This window comes from Hipposideros armiger, unplaced genomic scaffold, assembly GCF_001890085.2.
Source record: "Hipposideros armiger isolate ML-2016 unplaced genomic scaffold, ASM189008v1 scaffold_28, whole genome shotgun sequence".
Lineage (NCBI taxonomy): Eukaryota > Metazoa > Chordata > Mammalia > Chiroptera > Hipposideridae > Hipposideros > Hipposideros armiger.
In genome coordinates this window covers 4,447,756-4,464,761 of record NW_017731378.1, presented here as the reverse complement: position 1 = coordinate 4,464,761, position 17,006 = coordinate 4,447,756, and the positions used below count along the sequence as shown (strand labels likewise).

The 17,006-nt window shown below is 48.2% G+C and overlaps 1 protein-coding gene across 4 annotated transcripts in view; it reads right to left on the bottom strand.

Annotated features, from left to right (window-relative positions):
- Nucleotides 1-492: 492 nt before the first annotated feature.
- Nucleotides 493-17,006, bottom strand: part of SFXN2 (sideroflexin 2) — an 18,462-nt gene continuing 1,948 nt past the window's right edge. Inside the window, exons 2-13 of one of the 4 annotated variants that reach the window (XM_019636329.1) lie at nt 16,024-16,104; nt 11,431-11,615; nt 11,077-11,247; nt 10,063-10,161; nt 9,051-9,126; nt 8,660-8,745; nt 6,918-6,978; nt 6,483-6,549; nt 5,821-5,870; nt 5,445-5,494; nt 2,538-2,585; nt 493-1,716 (exon numbers count right to left, since the gene is read on the bottom strand). In XM_019636329.1, coding sequence (XP_019491874.1) covers nt 1,617-1,716; nt 2,538-2,585; nt 5,445-5,494; nt 5,821-5,870; nt 6,483-6,549; nt 6,918-6,978; nt 8,660-8,745; nt 9,051-9,126; nt 10,063-10,161; nt 11,077-11,247; nt 11,431-11,591 — 969 coding nt within the window. In that variant the 5' untranslated portion in view covers nt 11,592-11,615; nt 16,024-16,104 and the 3' untranslated portion in view covers nt 493-1,616. Of the gene's footprint in view, nt 1,717-2,299; nt 2,586-5,444; nt 5,495-5,820; nt 5,871-6,482; nt 6,550-6,917; nt 6,979-8,659; nt 8,746-9,050; nt 9,127-10,062; nt 10,162-11,076; nt 11,248-11,430; nt 11,616-16,023; nt 16,105-17,006 lie in introns of all 4 variants that reach the window. The other 3 variants (XM_019636330.1, XR_002123240.1, XM_019636331.1) reach the window with 3 other exon arrangements.

The window sequence follows — 17,006 nt, the reverse complement described above, 5'->3', positions numbered from 1 at the left end:
GGCTGCAGTGGGGCTGGCCGGCAGTGGGCATAAGCTTTAATGAGCTACCATGAGCCGCCGTGAGCAGCCGTGCAGGGTCTGGTGACCAATCTGCCTCACCTGGGAAGAGCACAATGATAATACCAACATGGGCCAGTAAAACAATGTCCTCCACTAGACTGAAGAACAAAAGGACAGCAAATTGTCTGTTCCCCTCCCCCAATTCCCCAATAAAATCTTTTTAAAAAACCAGGTAGCAGGTAGATTTGGGCCCTTGAGCCATGGTTTGCCAACTCTTGCTCTGAGGCAACACAGCTACCATTCTGGGAGCCCTCTGGATCTTCCAGCAGATAGGTGGATTTTTCCTCTATAATAAGGGAAATAAACAATGGCCTCTGGGCTTTAGACAGGCAGGTTCCCCTTAGACTCGCGATACACTCCATGCCAAGACCAAAGTAAGACCAGAACCTGCTTTTCATCCAGGCATTATTAACTCAGGCTGCAGACAGTTCATTGTGCTCTTTCAAGAAATTTATTCAATTCACAGTGATAGCCTTTAAACAGTCAGTAAATTCTACTAGACAAAACTCATACAGATATTGACCCTCAGGTAAGCCACAACAGTTCCCCAGGGAGCTTGAGAAATCACTGACAGCAGCCAAGTTGGGAAGGGCAAGTGGCTATGCTTGGTTGTGTGTCCTTTAAGGCTCTTTGGTCCTGGTTGATTTCCTCTTAGAGGCGTCCAAATAAAACTTCCCTTTCCTAGTCAGTACACACCAGTCTTTCTTTGGTGTTTAACCCAATGGGCTGAGGAAGGGAGGCAGCCAGGAAATTATACCCATTAAAATGTGCGGCTAATGCTTACCTACATCCTTTTTACTCACAGTGGAATGATCTTTTAAACACAGAGAAGTAAAATCAGACATGATTTTAGAGCAGGAGAACAAAGTCAGTGACAACAGACAGGGCTTGATGCACCATGGAACTCTGCTGCCTCACATAATGACCTTTTTTAGCACTAAGAACTCCAGGGTGCCTGATAAAGTCAAGGTTGGCAGCACTCCCACAGAACCTTTCTGACTGGGACAATGGGGAGGAAAATGGGAAGAGTGGAGACGAGACCCAGGGTAACACAGACTAGCACCTCCCAGTTCCTGAGGTGGCTGGAATTACATGGTTAGAGGTTCCATAGCTTGAGGAAAGAGGACAAGGAAGGGGAGAGGTAAGAGTTGTGGAAGCTTCTCTTTGTCCCAGGGGCTCTTCTCCAATCCTGGCTGGAACCAGAATCCCAAAGGTTTCCTAATTTTTCCAATTGGCTTGCTTGAGTGTCTCCCTCAGGTCCCAGCAACTTCTCCCTGAGGGGAACTCAGCTCCTGGTCTCCAGGGGATGGGAGTTAAGGGAGGAGCAGATAGAAGATTTGGTCTTTCTCCCCTTGTTCACTTTTATCCCCTGGAGCCCAATAAACTAAGTGCCTGGGTAGAAGCATGAGTCATCCTCACACCATCCCCGCCCCCCCAAATCCACACTGGCCTGTTGGCAAAGAAGAATGAGGGCACAGGTCTACACAGTGGCACAGGTTTACATAGCGGCTGAGGAGCTGGTGAACATAGGTATATTTCTTGGTGGGTTGGGGCATTTAGAGGCCCTTATTGAAGTAGACGTAAGGCACAAGTTCTCCATACTTGGCCTTGATGGTGTCTTTGAGCTTTGGTTCCAGATAGGAAACTGGCATTTCACTGAGAAGAGAGAAAGGAGGGGTGGAGTTATGAGCTTGCCGCCTGGGTAGCAGCAGATTACCCTCAGATAAAGTCCAACTCAAACGCCACCTCTGAGAAACCCTTCCCAATTTTTCAGAATTAGTAATGGCGTCCGTATACCACAATATGTTGCTTTTACCTCTACCTGGGCGTGACTTCATTCTCCCTGTGCTAAACTTCCATCTTCTCTCCACAAAATTACTAGGACAGTGCTCAGAACATAGGAGATGTCTAGCAGATACTACTGAGCTAAGAGTACTACGGAAGGGAAGACTGGCATCTTGTCGGTATGTATTCAAGCTACACCTGGTCTCCTGGAGCTAGTCCTTCCCCCAACCCGTCTGATGCTTCCCTTCCCTTTACCTTCATCCCTTCTCACCTTATCTCCCCTTCCATGACACACAAGGGAAGTGGAGAGGTCTGAGTCATCCACCCTCTGGCAAACAGGAGCCAGAATAAGTACCTGTCCCCTTGTTCAATTCCAAAGACCAGATCCAGCCAGGGGAGATGCATCTAATAACCTAACCAGCAGGGACAGAAAGTCTCTTGTTGTTTTCCCTACCTTCTCTCCAAGGCAGTCCTTGCTCCACTGGGAAGGAGCAATTCATCCCTCTGCCCCTTAGAGACGTGTTTACCATTCATTCGGAGTTAAGAGACCCAGAGGTTAGGCTGATAGGCACTTGTCCTTGGACAAATGCTGCCTGTCCTGCCCCTCCCTCTCTCCTTCGGGACAGCAAGCAGGTCAGGGAGAGCAGGGCCCAGACATTTGGTAAAACCAAGTGAGGATGAATAGCTGATACCATTTCTGTGGAAAGAGCCCACATGCCACTGGCACCATGAAGATGAGGCTGGAAGAAAGGAGAAACCAAAGCATTAGAGGGCACCTCCCCACAGGCCCTCCCACACCCCATCCCTGAGCCCCTCTAAGGAAGTGGGGAGGCCCATTCCCCTGGCCTGCCTTTCCAGCTGGCTCCATAGCGCCTCTCCCTCCCACCCTACTCTGGTCTCTCTGCCAGCACACTCATTCTAGCACAGGATAAAATCAGCCCCCTCCACTTTCCACCCCTAGTCCCCATCCACACGTAATTCAAGCAGATGAAGAAGACAATGAAGTCACTAGGGAGTGCGAGCAGCATCCCTGGAGACCACAGGCACCCACTGGTGTGTAGGGAAAGCAGTGAGGGGTATGCATCCTAAGGGCCTGCTCCTCTATTCAGTGAATGCCTGGGCTGTTAGAGAACAGTAAAGGGCAGAGTTTCTCAAACTTCAGTGTGCACACAATTATTGGGTTGTCAGAAAAGTCATGACGCATGTTTGCAGCAGATGGCACTAGTTCATTTTTGGAAGTACTAGAGTCATTTGCATCTATGTTATTCCTATGTCATTTGACAGCTGACAGTTCTAGCTCCAGTCTAAAAAAACATTGAGCGATTTGGTTGAGTTTTGGAGATTTTACAACAAGTTGAAGATGGAAGACCAAACTGTGCATTTTTGCCATATTTTACTGTGTTACTTCCATAAAGGGAAGAACGCGCATCAAGCTTGTGAAAAGTTGCACAAAGTTTGACAAAGACGGTGACAAATGACAATGCTCTACAAGAACGTCAGTGCCAATGATGGTTCACGAAATTTCGTGCTGGTGATTTTTATCTCAACAACACTCCTCAGTCAGGGAGGCCCACCAAGTTTGATGACGACAAAATAAAGGCATTGATTGAGTCAAACCCACATTACACGACACGAGAGATTGCAGAAACATTTAACATCCATCATTCAAGCATTCCCGACCAACTGAAGAAGCTGGAATACATAAGCAAGCTTGATATTTGGGTTCCGCATGAACTCAAAGAAGTTCATTTGATGGCGCGTATAAACATCTGCAATATGCCCATTAAACATGAGGAAAACAATCCTTTGAAGCAACTGATAACTGGTGATGAGAAGTGGATTGTTTACAACAATGTGGTGTGCAAACGACCTTGGTCCCGACATGATGATTCGCCTCAAACGACATCGAAAGCAGACATTCATCAGAGGAAGGTTATGCTCTCAATGTGGTGGGATTTTAAAGGTGTCATGTTTTTCGAGCTCCTACCAAGCAACCAAACAATCAATTTGAATGTGTACTGTTGGCAATTGGACAGTTTGAACAAATCCATCATCCAGAAATGCCCAGAGCTTGTTAATTGTAAAGGAGTTGTGTTCCATCGTGACAACGCAAGACCACACACAAGTTTGATCACCTGTCAAAAATTAGTGGAGCTTGGATGGGATGTGTTGCCACACCCACCGTACTCGCCTGACCTTGCGCCATCAGACTTCTACTTTTTCGCTCTCTTCAAAACTGCTTGCGTGGTATAACATTCAATTCAGATGAGGCTGTAAATCAACACCTTGTTCAGTTTTTCACAAATAAAGAGAGGTCCTTCTATGAACGAGGAATTATGAAGCTCACTGAAAGATGGCAAAGGTTATCGAACAAAACGGGCAATCTATCATTGATTGATCTTTGTTCTTTATATAAATAAATGACCTTTGAAAAACATAGACAAAATATGTCATGACTTTTCTTACAGCCCAATAACTCCAGGGGCTGGTAAAAATGCAGTGACTCAGTAGATCTGGGGAAGGACTTGAGAGTCTTTATGTCTAACAAGTTCTCAGATGATGTGGGTCCAGGAGCACATCTTAAAGGATTTGGGAGTCTAACAGACATGGGTTCATATCCCAGCTTTGCTACTTACTGGCTGAGCAATCTGGGGCTTGTCACCTGGGAGCCAGCAGAGAGAGGACAAGAGTGCCCACTTTGCGCAGGGTTCTTGTGAGGATTCAGTGAGCTCGCCCATGTACAGCACCCAACCCGTGGTCACTGCTCACTCAGTGGTAACCCAATTAGCAGAATACAGTACAGCATGTTAGACTCCAGAGGGCCAATCAGCTCCAGCAATTGCCAGCTATGTACTCTGGGGCAACTTTCTTCCTCTCTCTAAGCCTCAGTTTCTTATTTTTGGTAAAAGATAATGACAACAGTATATATACTTCCGAGGCTGCAGGAATTAAGTGAAATTATAGATGTGAAGCATCAGCACTGTGGGCACATTCAATAAATGCAAGTTGTTGTCATTATCCCTGTGGCCCTGCAAACTATGATTACTGGTGGGATATGGCCAGTCAGTGGCAGGCACCAATGCCATGTTGTGTGGTGTTTTTCTTTTGGACGAGGCTCGGACTTGACAGTCCCAGCCTGTCTCATCATTGTTGTCTCTATGTTTATTTTATCTATTTATTTTTATTGAGATATAATTGACATAGAACACTGTACACGTTTAAGACACCGTGTTGATTTGATACACTTATATATTGCAATAAAACTTCTATCATGGCACACAATTATCATTTCTTTTTCGTGGTGGGACTGTCTCATTTTTATCTCTTCTCCAGACTTACGGTCAGAAGGGGGACCCTGGGACAGGAGGGCACCCAAGCACCCCGCTTTCCATGTGGATGTGTGCCTAGAACCTAGCCAGCCTGGTGCCCTCCAAAAAGATGGGGCGAGAGTTCTCCAGATAGACCACAGGTGTTCTGAGCTCAGGTACTTTGGAAGTCAGGTAAAGGAGGACATGTTTTCCAACATGGGTGACACGAGAAGACAAATCTTGGGGGCCCCATGCACCACAGAACCCAAACCAAGAAAACACATTACTCACAAGCACCCACACAGCATAACCTGCAATGGAGCATGCAGGACCTTGACTTTCTGCACAAAAACAAACAAAAGAAAGACCCACATAAGACTTCTATACCTTACGGTGAACCCCACGCCTGCCCTGTCACCAATGAGACAGCTAGAAACCCAAAAGCATGAAGCTGCTGTCCCTGAAGGAGAGGAGAAGGGGCTCTCCTTGCTCTCCACAGACAGACAAGGCCCAGCAACAACCTGCAGTGTCTAAACTGGGCAGCCAGCAGGGACTGGTGTGGGCCCTACTTGAGTGAGATGAAGGGTGGCAGCCAGAGGCAAGGATGAGAGCATCGGGAGCTCCCAGGCACAGGTGTGGCTGGGGGACTCTGTGCAGGGGAGCTCACCTTCATGAAACGCAGTTTTTCCAGCCTTTCCATGATGACTGGCAGCAAGACTGAAAGAGACCAGGAAGAAGCTGAGGGGACCTATAAAACTCTCCCCAAGAACCCCTTTCTGAAGTCAGATCAGAGACTGATTACCCCTCCTTCCCCAGAAGTTCCAGAAAATACTTTTCATTTGGGAGAAGAATGGGGGACTTGTACCCCGAGTCCCCGCAGGAGGGTGCTTCCCAAACTTCCCAACCTGCTCACCTACAATAACAAGATGTGTACTGCAGACACAAAGTGTCCTCAAAACTATCTTCGAAGGCTCATGCAGATTTGTGTGTCCTGCTCTGTAACGTGCCCCTGCTGGAAGCACAGCCAGGGCAGGGGATTTGTTTTCTTTACCACTGTCTCCCAGCACCCCGCACTGTGTCTGGCACACTGAAGGTACTTAAGGAATATGTACTGAATGAAAAGAACTCTCACCCCCAAATCTCTGATTAATTGATGTTCCAGGAACTACAGTGTGGTACTCCCATGGCTTTTAGCACTCATGCAAACCAGTTTGAGAAGCATGACTGTAGAGGTTGGGGTCCCACCTCCTACCCAAAAGCTGAGTATGGCTGAGGCCTCTATCATGTGTTCCAGGGGCCCCCCTGGATGGGAAGGCGTCCCCATCTTACTCATGCCAGGGGCTGCCATGGTGATCCGAGAAATAACCACTTGGGTGATGCCTATGGCTGCAGCTCTCTGAGGGCAGAAAAGAGTAAGTTGTCAAGAATGACCTTATCTGGTATCCATGGGCTACACCAGGGGGCTGTGTCAGGGTCATGGCCAAGTCTGAGCTGATAAAGGGGAAGGGATGGACTGGCCAGAGACTGAGTGATCTCACCTGACCCTCTCCCACCCAGCTAGACTTTTATGGCTTCAGGACCAGAAATGATAGAGAAAGGACATGAGAAATGTCCTCAACAGAGAAATATAGAGAAAATCAAGGGGAATGAGAATGGAGTCAGGGAGATCCTATAATGCAGCCCAGGCCTCCTCTGACCATTGAGGACAGGACAGGGTATGAGAGGGAATTCCCTCCTCCCACCCCAAAGGGAGCCTCTGCTCACCTGGGAATGACCAATCTCGTTGTGATTCCCGTCCTTCACGCAGATGCCCTGGATGAGTTCCCTAAACACAGACAGGAGTTGCTGGACTTGGGAAAGGGGTACTGGAAGCCTGCCAGTGATGTGACACACCAGGGAACCAAGGCCAGAGCACTCAAGCTCTAGGAAGCCACCTCCTGCAGCCTGGTCCCGTGACCTTCCTTCTGCACTCCAGTGAGTGGTATCGCAGAAGTGATCCAGGGCAGTGGCTAAGAGAGCTGGTCCTATGCCTAGACTGCCTACTAAGTGTCTGCTCTTGAGCAAGTTCCCCAATCCTTCTAAAGACTCAGTTCTTCTCATCTGCAAAATGGGGGTAATCATGGCACCCACTTCACAGGACTTTGTGAGGATTAAACAGGATAATGCCTACAAAGTGCTTAGTCCAGCGCCTGATACAGAGTGACAGTACCACAAACAGTAGCTGTTCTGGCTACTATTTTCAGGCCAGTTCCTTTTTATTATTATTATTTTTATTTTTTTTAATTGGGGAATTGGGGGAGGGAACAGGCAAATTGCTGTTCTTTTGTTCTTCAGTCTATTGTGGAGGACGTACTTTCACTGGCCCATGTTGGTATTGTGATCATTGCACTCTTCCTGGGTGAGGCAGTCACTCGTCAGCCATTGGAAGACCGCTCACAGCGGCTCACAGTTGCTCACGCTAGCTGCCAGCCACTGCAGCCTACACCGTCACCGGCGACTCACAGCAGCCCAGCTCCAGGTCGAGCTGTTGTTCACCATCTTAGCTGTAGAGGGCGCAGCATCACTGGCCCATGTGGGATCTGAACTGGCAGCCCTGCTGCTCAGAGCTCACTCTCCCAAGCCAACTCTTAACCAATGAGCCACTCGGACTCGGCCGGCCCTCAGGCTAGTTCTTGACAGCACTCAACCCAAGACCAGGTAGGTGGCTGGGATTCATTCATTTGTTTGGAAGGAGGAACTGGGTGGGGGAGGGAAAAAGAAGAGGGGCAATGTTTATGCACAATTATTCTGGTAGTGTGTGCTCTTTCTGCAAGGGTGATAGTGATAAATTTCCCAAGAAAATGCAGCTCATAGATATTGGTGATGATGATGAAGGTGACGATGACAACAACAGCACTATTAGCTAACACTTATGTAGCATTTGTCACGTTCTAGGTACTATTTTGAGGGCTTTACACATATTACATCATTAAATTTTATAACGGACGAACATCTATGCTTGCTCTAGTCAAGAAGTAAGAACTGTGAGACACAACAGGTTTCTCCTTTTACCTTCCCTGCTGCAAAGCTTAAAGCCAGGTGCCTGGAAAACATCTATCTACTCCTCTGGCTTCTTTCAAAGCTTCTTGGTTCTGTTCTATCTTTGGACAACTCGCTCTGCTACATTTCATTCTGTAAACCATTCCCAAGGCTTTGGAAGTTGGCAGAGTTCACAACTTAAATACAGTTGCAGTTGAAAGGACTAGTATAAAACCCCCCAGGTCTACCCTATCCCCCCCATCCCACACCATCCAAAAAATGACTCCCACAACACTCATCACAGGTTAAACCTGTTACCCACCACTCCTGTGGCCATTACTGTTGGAACAGGAAATCTCAGGGACCCTTCAGAGGCACAGCCCAGCAGCCCTCCTCACACCCACCTCAGCCCCAAGAAGCCACCCACTGCCTTGGTTTTCCTGCAGACCTCGTGGCTTGAAGGGACGAAAAGGGACTCCTGTACTCACTGCTGTCGCATCATTGGGATGTTGACACAGTTAGCAGCAGCCACTGCAGCAAAGGGCACCCAGCGGCCCACCAGGGGTGGAGCTCTCTGTTGGGGAAAGAGTATAATGGGAGTTATTCAGGCTCACTGCAAGATGGGAGTCGAGGGGCTTAAGGACTACAGGACAAGAAATCAGGCCTCGCTACTGCCACAAATCCAGACACCCATCTGGGAACTTAAGCTCCCTCAAAGGACCAAGAAAGACCAACCTGGGGACAGCCCTACTGTATTTCCCACTCCTTGGCTGGGCTCTGGCCATACCCAACTCACCCAGACTGGGGAAACGCCTAGTTTTTCCTCGGACTTTGCTGCCCCCTTGTGGCCACCATGCCCACAACAGCCCCAGACAGTACCTTTGTCCACATGTTCATGCCCACAGCAGTGGCCACCGCAGTGGTGGTGGCTGTGATGTAGGAAAGGGCCATCTGCCTAGTGGAGGAGAGAGATGCCTGGGAGTGGGAAGCCCTGCTGGCTGAGGGTAAGACCATGGCTTGAGTGAAAGAGTTTAGAAACAAGGCTTCATGCCTGAGAAGCTCATGGATCTGTCCCCAGTGTCATCTTGTGACCTCCCCCCAACTCATGACGCTCCAGCCCCCTGGGCCTCCTTTCAGTCCTTTAAACACTCCAAGCTTTTCCCTACTTCAGAGCCTCTGCACACTGCTGCTCCCTATCTGGGGAATTCTTCCCTCGGCTCTTTCTTCAGAACTCAGCTGAAATGTCAGCTCTACAAAAAGGACTTCCCTGACCAGCCTATCTACCCAGACACCTCTCTGCTGTTCTCTGTCTTGTCACCTGTTTCTTTCCTGAATGGCAGCAATCACACTCTGAGATTATTGTGCTTGTTTTCCTAAAAGGCCTTAAACTCCACAAGAACAGGGACCACACGTCTTACTCAAATGTATCCCCAGCACCTACAACTATGCCTGGCACATAATACACACTCAAGAACCATCTGTAGGGGCCGGCCAAGTGGCTCAGTTGGTTAAGAGCTCGCTCAAGAGTTTGAGCTCTGAGCAACAGCGGTTCGAGTCCAGCCCGAGCTGAGCAGCCGCTGAGCTGCCAACAGGTAACAGGATGGCTCAGCTAAAAAAAAAAAAAAAAGAACCATCTGTAGAATGACTGTAGAAGAAATATCTGTAGAATGAACACATTTTGAATTGGTCTAGGAAGAAGACACTCTCCTAGTCAGCCTAAGAAAATACTTCCAAGCCCTGAACAGGGAGACTTGGTCACCTGCCCAGTGTGGGCCCCACCCAGGGAGGACTAAAGGCCTGGAAATTCTTTAGAAGGGCTGTTCCCTCAGAGGCAAAAGGACAGCCACCTGCTCCAGACCCACATGGTCAGCCTGGTGTTCAGGTCTCCTACCTGCCGGACGTGGGGGAAGCTGCATTCCTGTTGGTGTAGTTGACTAAGGCATTGAAGGACTGGTTCACCCACTGCCAGAAGATGACCGCCGGCATCGTCCTACCAGTCAGGGAGGCCCAGAGAGGAGAGTAGGATGGAAGGGAGGGCTTGGCGTACACCAGTCAGACCACATTACCTTCTGTTCCTTAAACTGTTCCCATGTTCTTTTATGCACCTGAGCCTTTACACAGACTCACCCCTCTGCCTGCTCCATACATGGCTAAATCCTGCTCTGTTGAGATTGTATCCTCCTTGGAAGCTTCCTGACCCTTCCCCTGTCCTTCCTAAGACACAGTCATTCCACGTTCCCTGCTCCCGCAACCCCATATTCTCTCCTCAGTCTACTACTTAGCAAGCTGGGCTGTAGCTGTTCACTCCTTGGTCTCCTCAACAAAACTGGGAGCTCCTTGAAAGGAGGGACTAAAGTCTTTATATTCCCAAGGCCTGGCTCAATACCTGGACAAATGAATACATGGGGGAGGGAGGGAGAAAGAGGGACGAGAGGAAGAGAGAGGAGACACACACCCAGCAGCTACAAATAAAGTGTATTCTCTCCCAACTGGGCTGAAGGGGTCTTCCTAATTTTTTACTGCGCTATTACATTATAAAAATGCATTAAACTCATTGTTGAATAAGTATTTTTTTAAAGAGGGAATTAGGATCGCTTATGCATTGAGATTTCTAGGGAGGACGGCCTCAGTTAAAATCCAGGCACCCATATTTCCCAGCTGTGTGATTGGACAAATTCTATAACCACTCTAGAACCTGATCTTTATCTATAAAATGGAGATGATAATAGTACCTCCCTGTAGGATTGCTGAGATTAAAAGAGGTAATACATGCAAAGAATTTAGCACAGTGCCTGGTATCTGGTAAGGGATCAATAAAGATAGCTATTATTATTATCATAACATGGTTCCCTGCCTAGCAGATCCAAGCAGCTATACCTCCCACTGCCTTGCTCCCTGGTCCCACCTGTAGAACTGGAGCATGAAGCCCGTGATGATCATGCCACCAGGGACCTGAAAGGACATCCGTCCAATGACATTCATCTTGTCCCCGGTGTCAGGGTGGAAAGCCGAGTCATACAGCTTCTTGGCATACAGCAGTTGTTCCACTTGGGTGCCTGGGGGCACGGTCCCCATCCTGCCACCCAAGGACAACGGGCAGAGTTACCTCCCTGTCCCCTGATCCCGAGTCCTCCTGCTCTCATTTCTCCCTCCTTCCTGAAATCTCTGCCCATTCCTTCATCGTCAGCTCCCGCCTCCTCCCTAGGGGAACCCACCAATGTTGCCCCAACGCTTCCAGCCCCTTCCCCTAATCGTTCACCTGCTCTTCTCCACCATCACCTTGGCCCAGTCCAGCTCCCGCTCTGGTACCAGGATAGTGCGGGGGTCCGTGATATTGAAGAAGTGCTTCACCCGCCCCATGAAAGTGCGCTGGTCCCAACGGGGGGCATCGATGTCAAAGCCAGACAGGTCAGCCTCCATCTCGCTTATACACAGAACTGTGGACTTAAGGAACACAGGAAAAATGAGTCCCCCCCAAATCAAAGCCTGCTCTGAAGACCTCCCGCTGTGGCAGACCACCTGCGTTCACCAGTCACTGGTGTCATCTAACTCAGTTTGGGAAGGCCCCAGTGAATGGTCACCAGACCAAGGAATTGGGTACCAGCCAGTGCTTCCTGTGTGCCTACTGGTGGCCGGCCCCACGGTTGATCATGCTGTGGGGGAGACTGGCAAAAGGGACAACACAGTGCCTGTCCTTGGGAGGTGAGTCTGACTGGCAGCAAAAGCTCACCGGTGGAAGAGTATACAATATGTACCACAACAATAACACAGGAGATGAGTGGAAGCAGAGACGGGGGCCGGGGAACACTGTAATCAAAGGAGACTTCCCAAAAGAGGTACAATGTGAGCGAGGCCCCAGGAGACAGAACATATCTGAAGGAGGTAGAAGGCACGGAGTCACATTAAAGGTAGAAACAATCACAAATAAAGGTGGAAATGAACGTAGCGCGATGACATTCGGCATTTGAGTGTCTTGTGTGTGTGGTGCCTGCCGGCCCTGTGAGAGATCCCGGGCCACGGCTGTGAGTGAGGCACCGTGCCCACCCTCAAGGGATTTCAGAATAGGTGGTACACAGACGAGTAAATCAACAAGGACGGCAGTGTGAGCAACACTGTTAATGGACACTGGGAGCAGTGGAAAGCCAGAGTAGAGGCATCTAAAATGAGATGACAGTATCTCCCAGTTTGCTGGCACTGCTGGCCTGGGGTGATTATTAGTAGCACCCCATTCACTCTCAAAAGTGTCCCAATTGAGATGATAAATGACATAGTTACCATATCTAAAATTGATGAGGGATTCTGAACACGCTTTGTGAGTACAAGAAATAAACATGTTTTGAAGGATGTGTAGAAGTGAGATAGTTGGAAGAGCAGTATCCCAGGTAAAAGGAAGAGCCAGTGTTGAAAGCACACAGTGCGTGTGGGGATGATAACAGTTCACACTTACTGAGCTCCTACTCTATGTGAGTCATTTTGCTTAGTGCTTAACATACACTTTCTGAATTCGTCATCACCATAACCTTACAAAACAGATAATCTTCCATTTAACCTCATTTTATGGATGAGAAAACTGAGGCACAGAGAAGTAACTTTACCGAGTCACACAAGCATTAGCCAGTGACAGAGGCAGGATTTTAATTCAGCCTGACTTACTTCAGAACTCTCGTCTGGGTTCTGGAATCCATGACTTGAAAAACTAAGGCAGGTCTGACATGTATGGAGCTTGGACATTGTCACTCCTGTCCCCACAATAAGCTGAACAAACTAAAAATCAACAACTCTTCTTAGACCCATCAGAGAACTAAGGTCAGAGTGAGAGTGAGTGATTTTTTCATGTCTTGAGTTTCAAGTGCCACAGGACTTGCTGCAATGCAATAGGCTGCCACCTGTCTCAGGTCGTTTGCAAATGCCATTCCCTGCCCAGAATGTTACTCCCCCTCTTCACTAAAAAACAGCCACTCATCTTTTTTTTCTTTTTTTAAGGAATAATTTTCAGATTTAACTTACATTTTCTACTACTAGGTCATTTGTCTTTTTTCTTGAAAATATCACCTTAACTGAGGATTTTCCATACATAGAAAACAACAAGTTCGCAGACACAATTAAGCACCAGGGAGCCCATGAGAGCCCATGGGAAAGCTCTGGGCTCTGCCATCCAGGGACAGGCTGACTTGGCTTCCTGCAGGCTGGTTCAAAGACCAAAGGTATTTCACCCAGCCTTAACTGATCCAGGAGTGGGAGAGGGGAAGAGTTCACCTTCCCTGACTCCAAATATACCTAGAAGGAGTCGGCCTGATCACATGCTGCCTTGGCTTACAGAGCCCCACGCTTGCATCCTCTGGAGACAGCCCAGCAGAGCAAAATGCTATGCCTCCCCGCTCAAAACACACACACACACACACACACACACACTTCTCCAACATCTCTCTCCACCCTCCACCCTCGACCCAACATTGGAAAGTCCTCTGCCTTTCACAATGGAAGCTCTTCTACCAAGAAGGGGTAATCATTTGCTAAATTATGCAAGAACCTTTGCCTTCATTACCAAGGTCAGAATAGAAACTGCCTAGTCCCTGTCTTATGTAAAAGGCCAAAATAAAAAAATCTAAATTTTATGTCTGGAACATCTCCCCCCACACCACTGCCCCCCAATGGGCACAATTCCATGACTCCTTCAGGGTAAATTCAGCCCTTCTGTTCCACACGCCCATAGCATCCTGTCCTCCTTGGCAGCATGTTGGGCTTTCGTAATTGTCACTTCCTTGTTATTTACAGTTATTTGTGTTAAGTATGCCTTACCTGACAGACTGTCAGGTTCATGATGCTGACATCTCCTTTTAAAGACACTTAACTGCCTGCCTGAAATGCATTCCAAATTATCCTTGAGTTCAACTGGTATCAAGGATGTCATCTCTTTTTTTTTTTTTTTAAAGGAAACACTTTTTTTTTTAAAGATTTTTTTATTGGGGAATTGGGGGAAGGGGAACAGACAAGTTGCTGTCATTTTGTTCTTCAGTCTAGTTGTGGAGGACGTTGCTTCACTGGCCCAAGTTGGCACCATCATTGCGCTCTTCCCGGGCAAGGCAGATCAGTCGCCGGCTTCTGGACGGCCACTCACTGCGGCTTGAGGGCCGCTCATGCTGGCTGCTGGCTACACACGGTACCCCATGGCAACCCACCTGCCGTCGCTGGCAACTCATGGCAGCCCAGCTCCAGGTTGAGCTGTTGTTCAGCATCTTAGCTGTAGAGGGCAGTGTCATTGGCCCTCATATGTGGGATCCGAACCGGGGCCCTCTGGCATTCCAAGCCAGTTCTTAAACCAACGCGCCACTCGGCTGGCCCTTTTTTTTTTAAAGATTTTATTGGGGGAGGGCCGGCTGAGTGGCTCAGTTGGTTAAGAGCTCGCTCAAGAGTTTGAGCTCTGAGCAACAGGGGTTCGAGTCAGCCCGAGCTGAGCAGCCACTGAGCTGCCAACAGGTGGCAGGATGGCTCAGCTATAAAAAATAAAATAAAATAAAATAAAATAAAGATTTTATTGGGGGGCCGGTTGAGTGGCGCGTTGGTTAAGAGCTGGCTTAACCAACTCTTGAATTGGGGAAGGGGAACAGCGTTGGGCAATCGGGAAAATGAAACAGACAAGTTGCTGTCCTTTTGTTCTTCAGTCTAGTTGTGGAGGACGTCGCTTCACTGGCCCATGTTGGTGTTATCATTGCGCTCTTCCTGGGTGAGGCAGTCGCTCACCGACCATTGGATGGCCACTCACGGTGGCTCACGGCAGCTCATGCCAGCTGCCGGCCAGCTCCACTGCAGCCCACGCTATTGCCGGCGACTCACAGCAGCCCAGCTCCTGGTCGAGCTGTTGTTCACCATTATAGCGGTAGAGGGCGCAGTGTCACTGGCCCTCATGTGGGATCCGAACCAGGGCCCTGCTGCTCAGAGCTGGCATCCCAAGCCAACTCCTAAGCAGCGCACCACTCGGCTGGCCCACGGATGTCATCTCTTTTAAGTCACACTCAGAACCTGCCTTGGTTACAGAAGTAAGAACAGGCCTTGTTTCACGAAGTTGCAAATTGTCTACTATTCCTATACTGCATCCTATCTGGTCTCCACGTTTTCTTCCAATTACTCTCCTTCTTCCTACATGAGCCACATATAGTACTGTCTAAAAAAGTCACCATCATGACCAGGGTAGCCCCGCTAATGAAGGAATATGGTTCCACAACTGGGAACAAGGGAGGACATAGAGATCAAACATTGATTGACTGATAACTTCCTTTCCTTCTAAGATTAGAGAATGTCGCAGCTCAATGACATTAAGGATAAAAGATCTCCATTAATAGAAGAGGAAACTAGAAAGTTTCACACTGATTGGGCCAGCATGGTGAGCATTGGTGGCACACACAGCCCTGCACTAACAACAAAAGATCCAGTCCTGTTAATCCATCGAAAGATCTGACAGTCGCTAGGGCCTCATTTTCCCAAGGTCACAAGGCTTAGGGTCATCGAGATAGGTCCACTATCTACTACAGGTTACTTGTCAAGAGAGAAAGAAAGAAAGAGAGAAGGAGGTGGGAGGGGGGCGGAGTGAGAGAGAGAGAAAGAGAGAGAGAGAGAGAGAGAGAGAAAGAAAGAAGAAGATAAAAAAGATGAAATAACCTACTACGTCTCCCAAAGTAATGCTCATCCCTTCAGAGAGAGCTGATTTTCTCTGGTAAACAGTATCAGTGCCAGAGAACAGCCTTCCAAATCCCCTCTGGAGTATCCTCTTGCAAGGGAGGGGAAGTACCCAAGATGTCCCTGTTCATATTCTCAGGTAAGGAAAACAAAACAAAACATTATTGCTGGTACTCACATCAGAGGACGATCAAAGCCACCAAAGACTCAGGTCAGGTACAAAGACCACTGCGATGGGGAGGGGTGGTGTCAAGGCTGCCTAGGGCAAGTTGGAGAATGAGAGTAATAATTAAACAAGTAGTCCTAGGTATATGCTTGTGTACACTCACGTGACACCAAGGCAATAACTTAGAAAGGGAAGTCTGCCTTGCCTTTTCCACAAAAGAATGAACAGGCTAGAGATGGGTAGATTGTAGGAGTGATGCTCTGAATTAACCATTCATCTGGCATCTCCTTAGTCAAAGTTCTTAACTGAGTTCTTCCTCCAACGATCTGAAGCAGGCATGCAGGTAGCAGATGTTTAAAAAAGTACTTTGATGGGGGTGGGGTGGTCCGGTTAGCTCAGTTGGTTAGAACATGGTGCTGATAACACCAAGGTTGCCAGTTCGATCCCCGCATGGGCCACTGTGAGCTGCGCCCTCCTTAAAAAAGTCAACTATGCCATTGTAGCATGAAAGCAATGTGTAACCAATGACCATGGCTGTTACCACATAAAAATTTTTTTAAAAGTACTTTGGTTGAATGCATAAAAAGCTAAGGATCATTCAGAGTAAAATATGCCTTCATTCCAATGATCTTAACTAGACTGCAAAACCTGCTGGTAGGAAGAGGGGCAAAGCCAAAAAACCTAGATGAAACTATTAATGCAGTCATGTGCCGATTAATGACAGGGATATGTTCTGAGAGATGTATCATTAGGCGATGCCGTCATTGTGCAAACATCATAGAGTACACTTCTACAAACCTAGAGGGTATAGCCTGCCACACACCTAGGCTGTATGGCATAGCCCAAGGGTCGGCAAACTTTTGAGACAAAAGAGCCGCCAGGGGTCAGCAAACTGCAGCTCATGAGCCGCAGGCTCTGAAGTCAAATTGAAAATGAAAATAAGGGCTGGCTGAGTGGCTCAGTTGGTTAAGAGCTTGCTCAAGAATGCAAGCTCT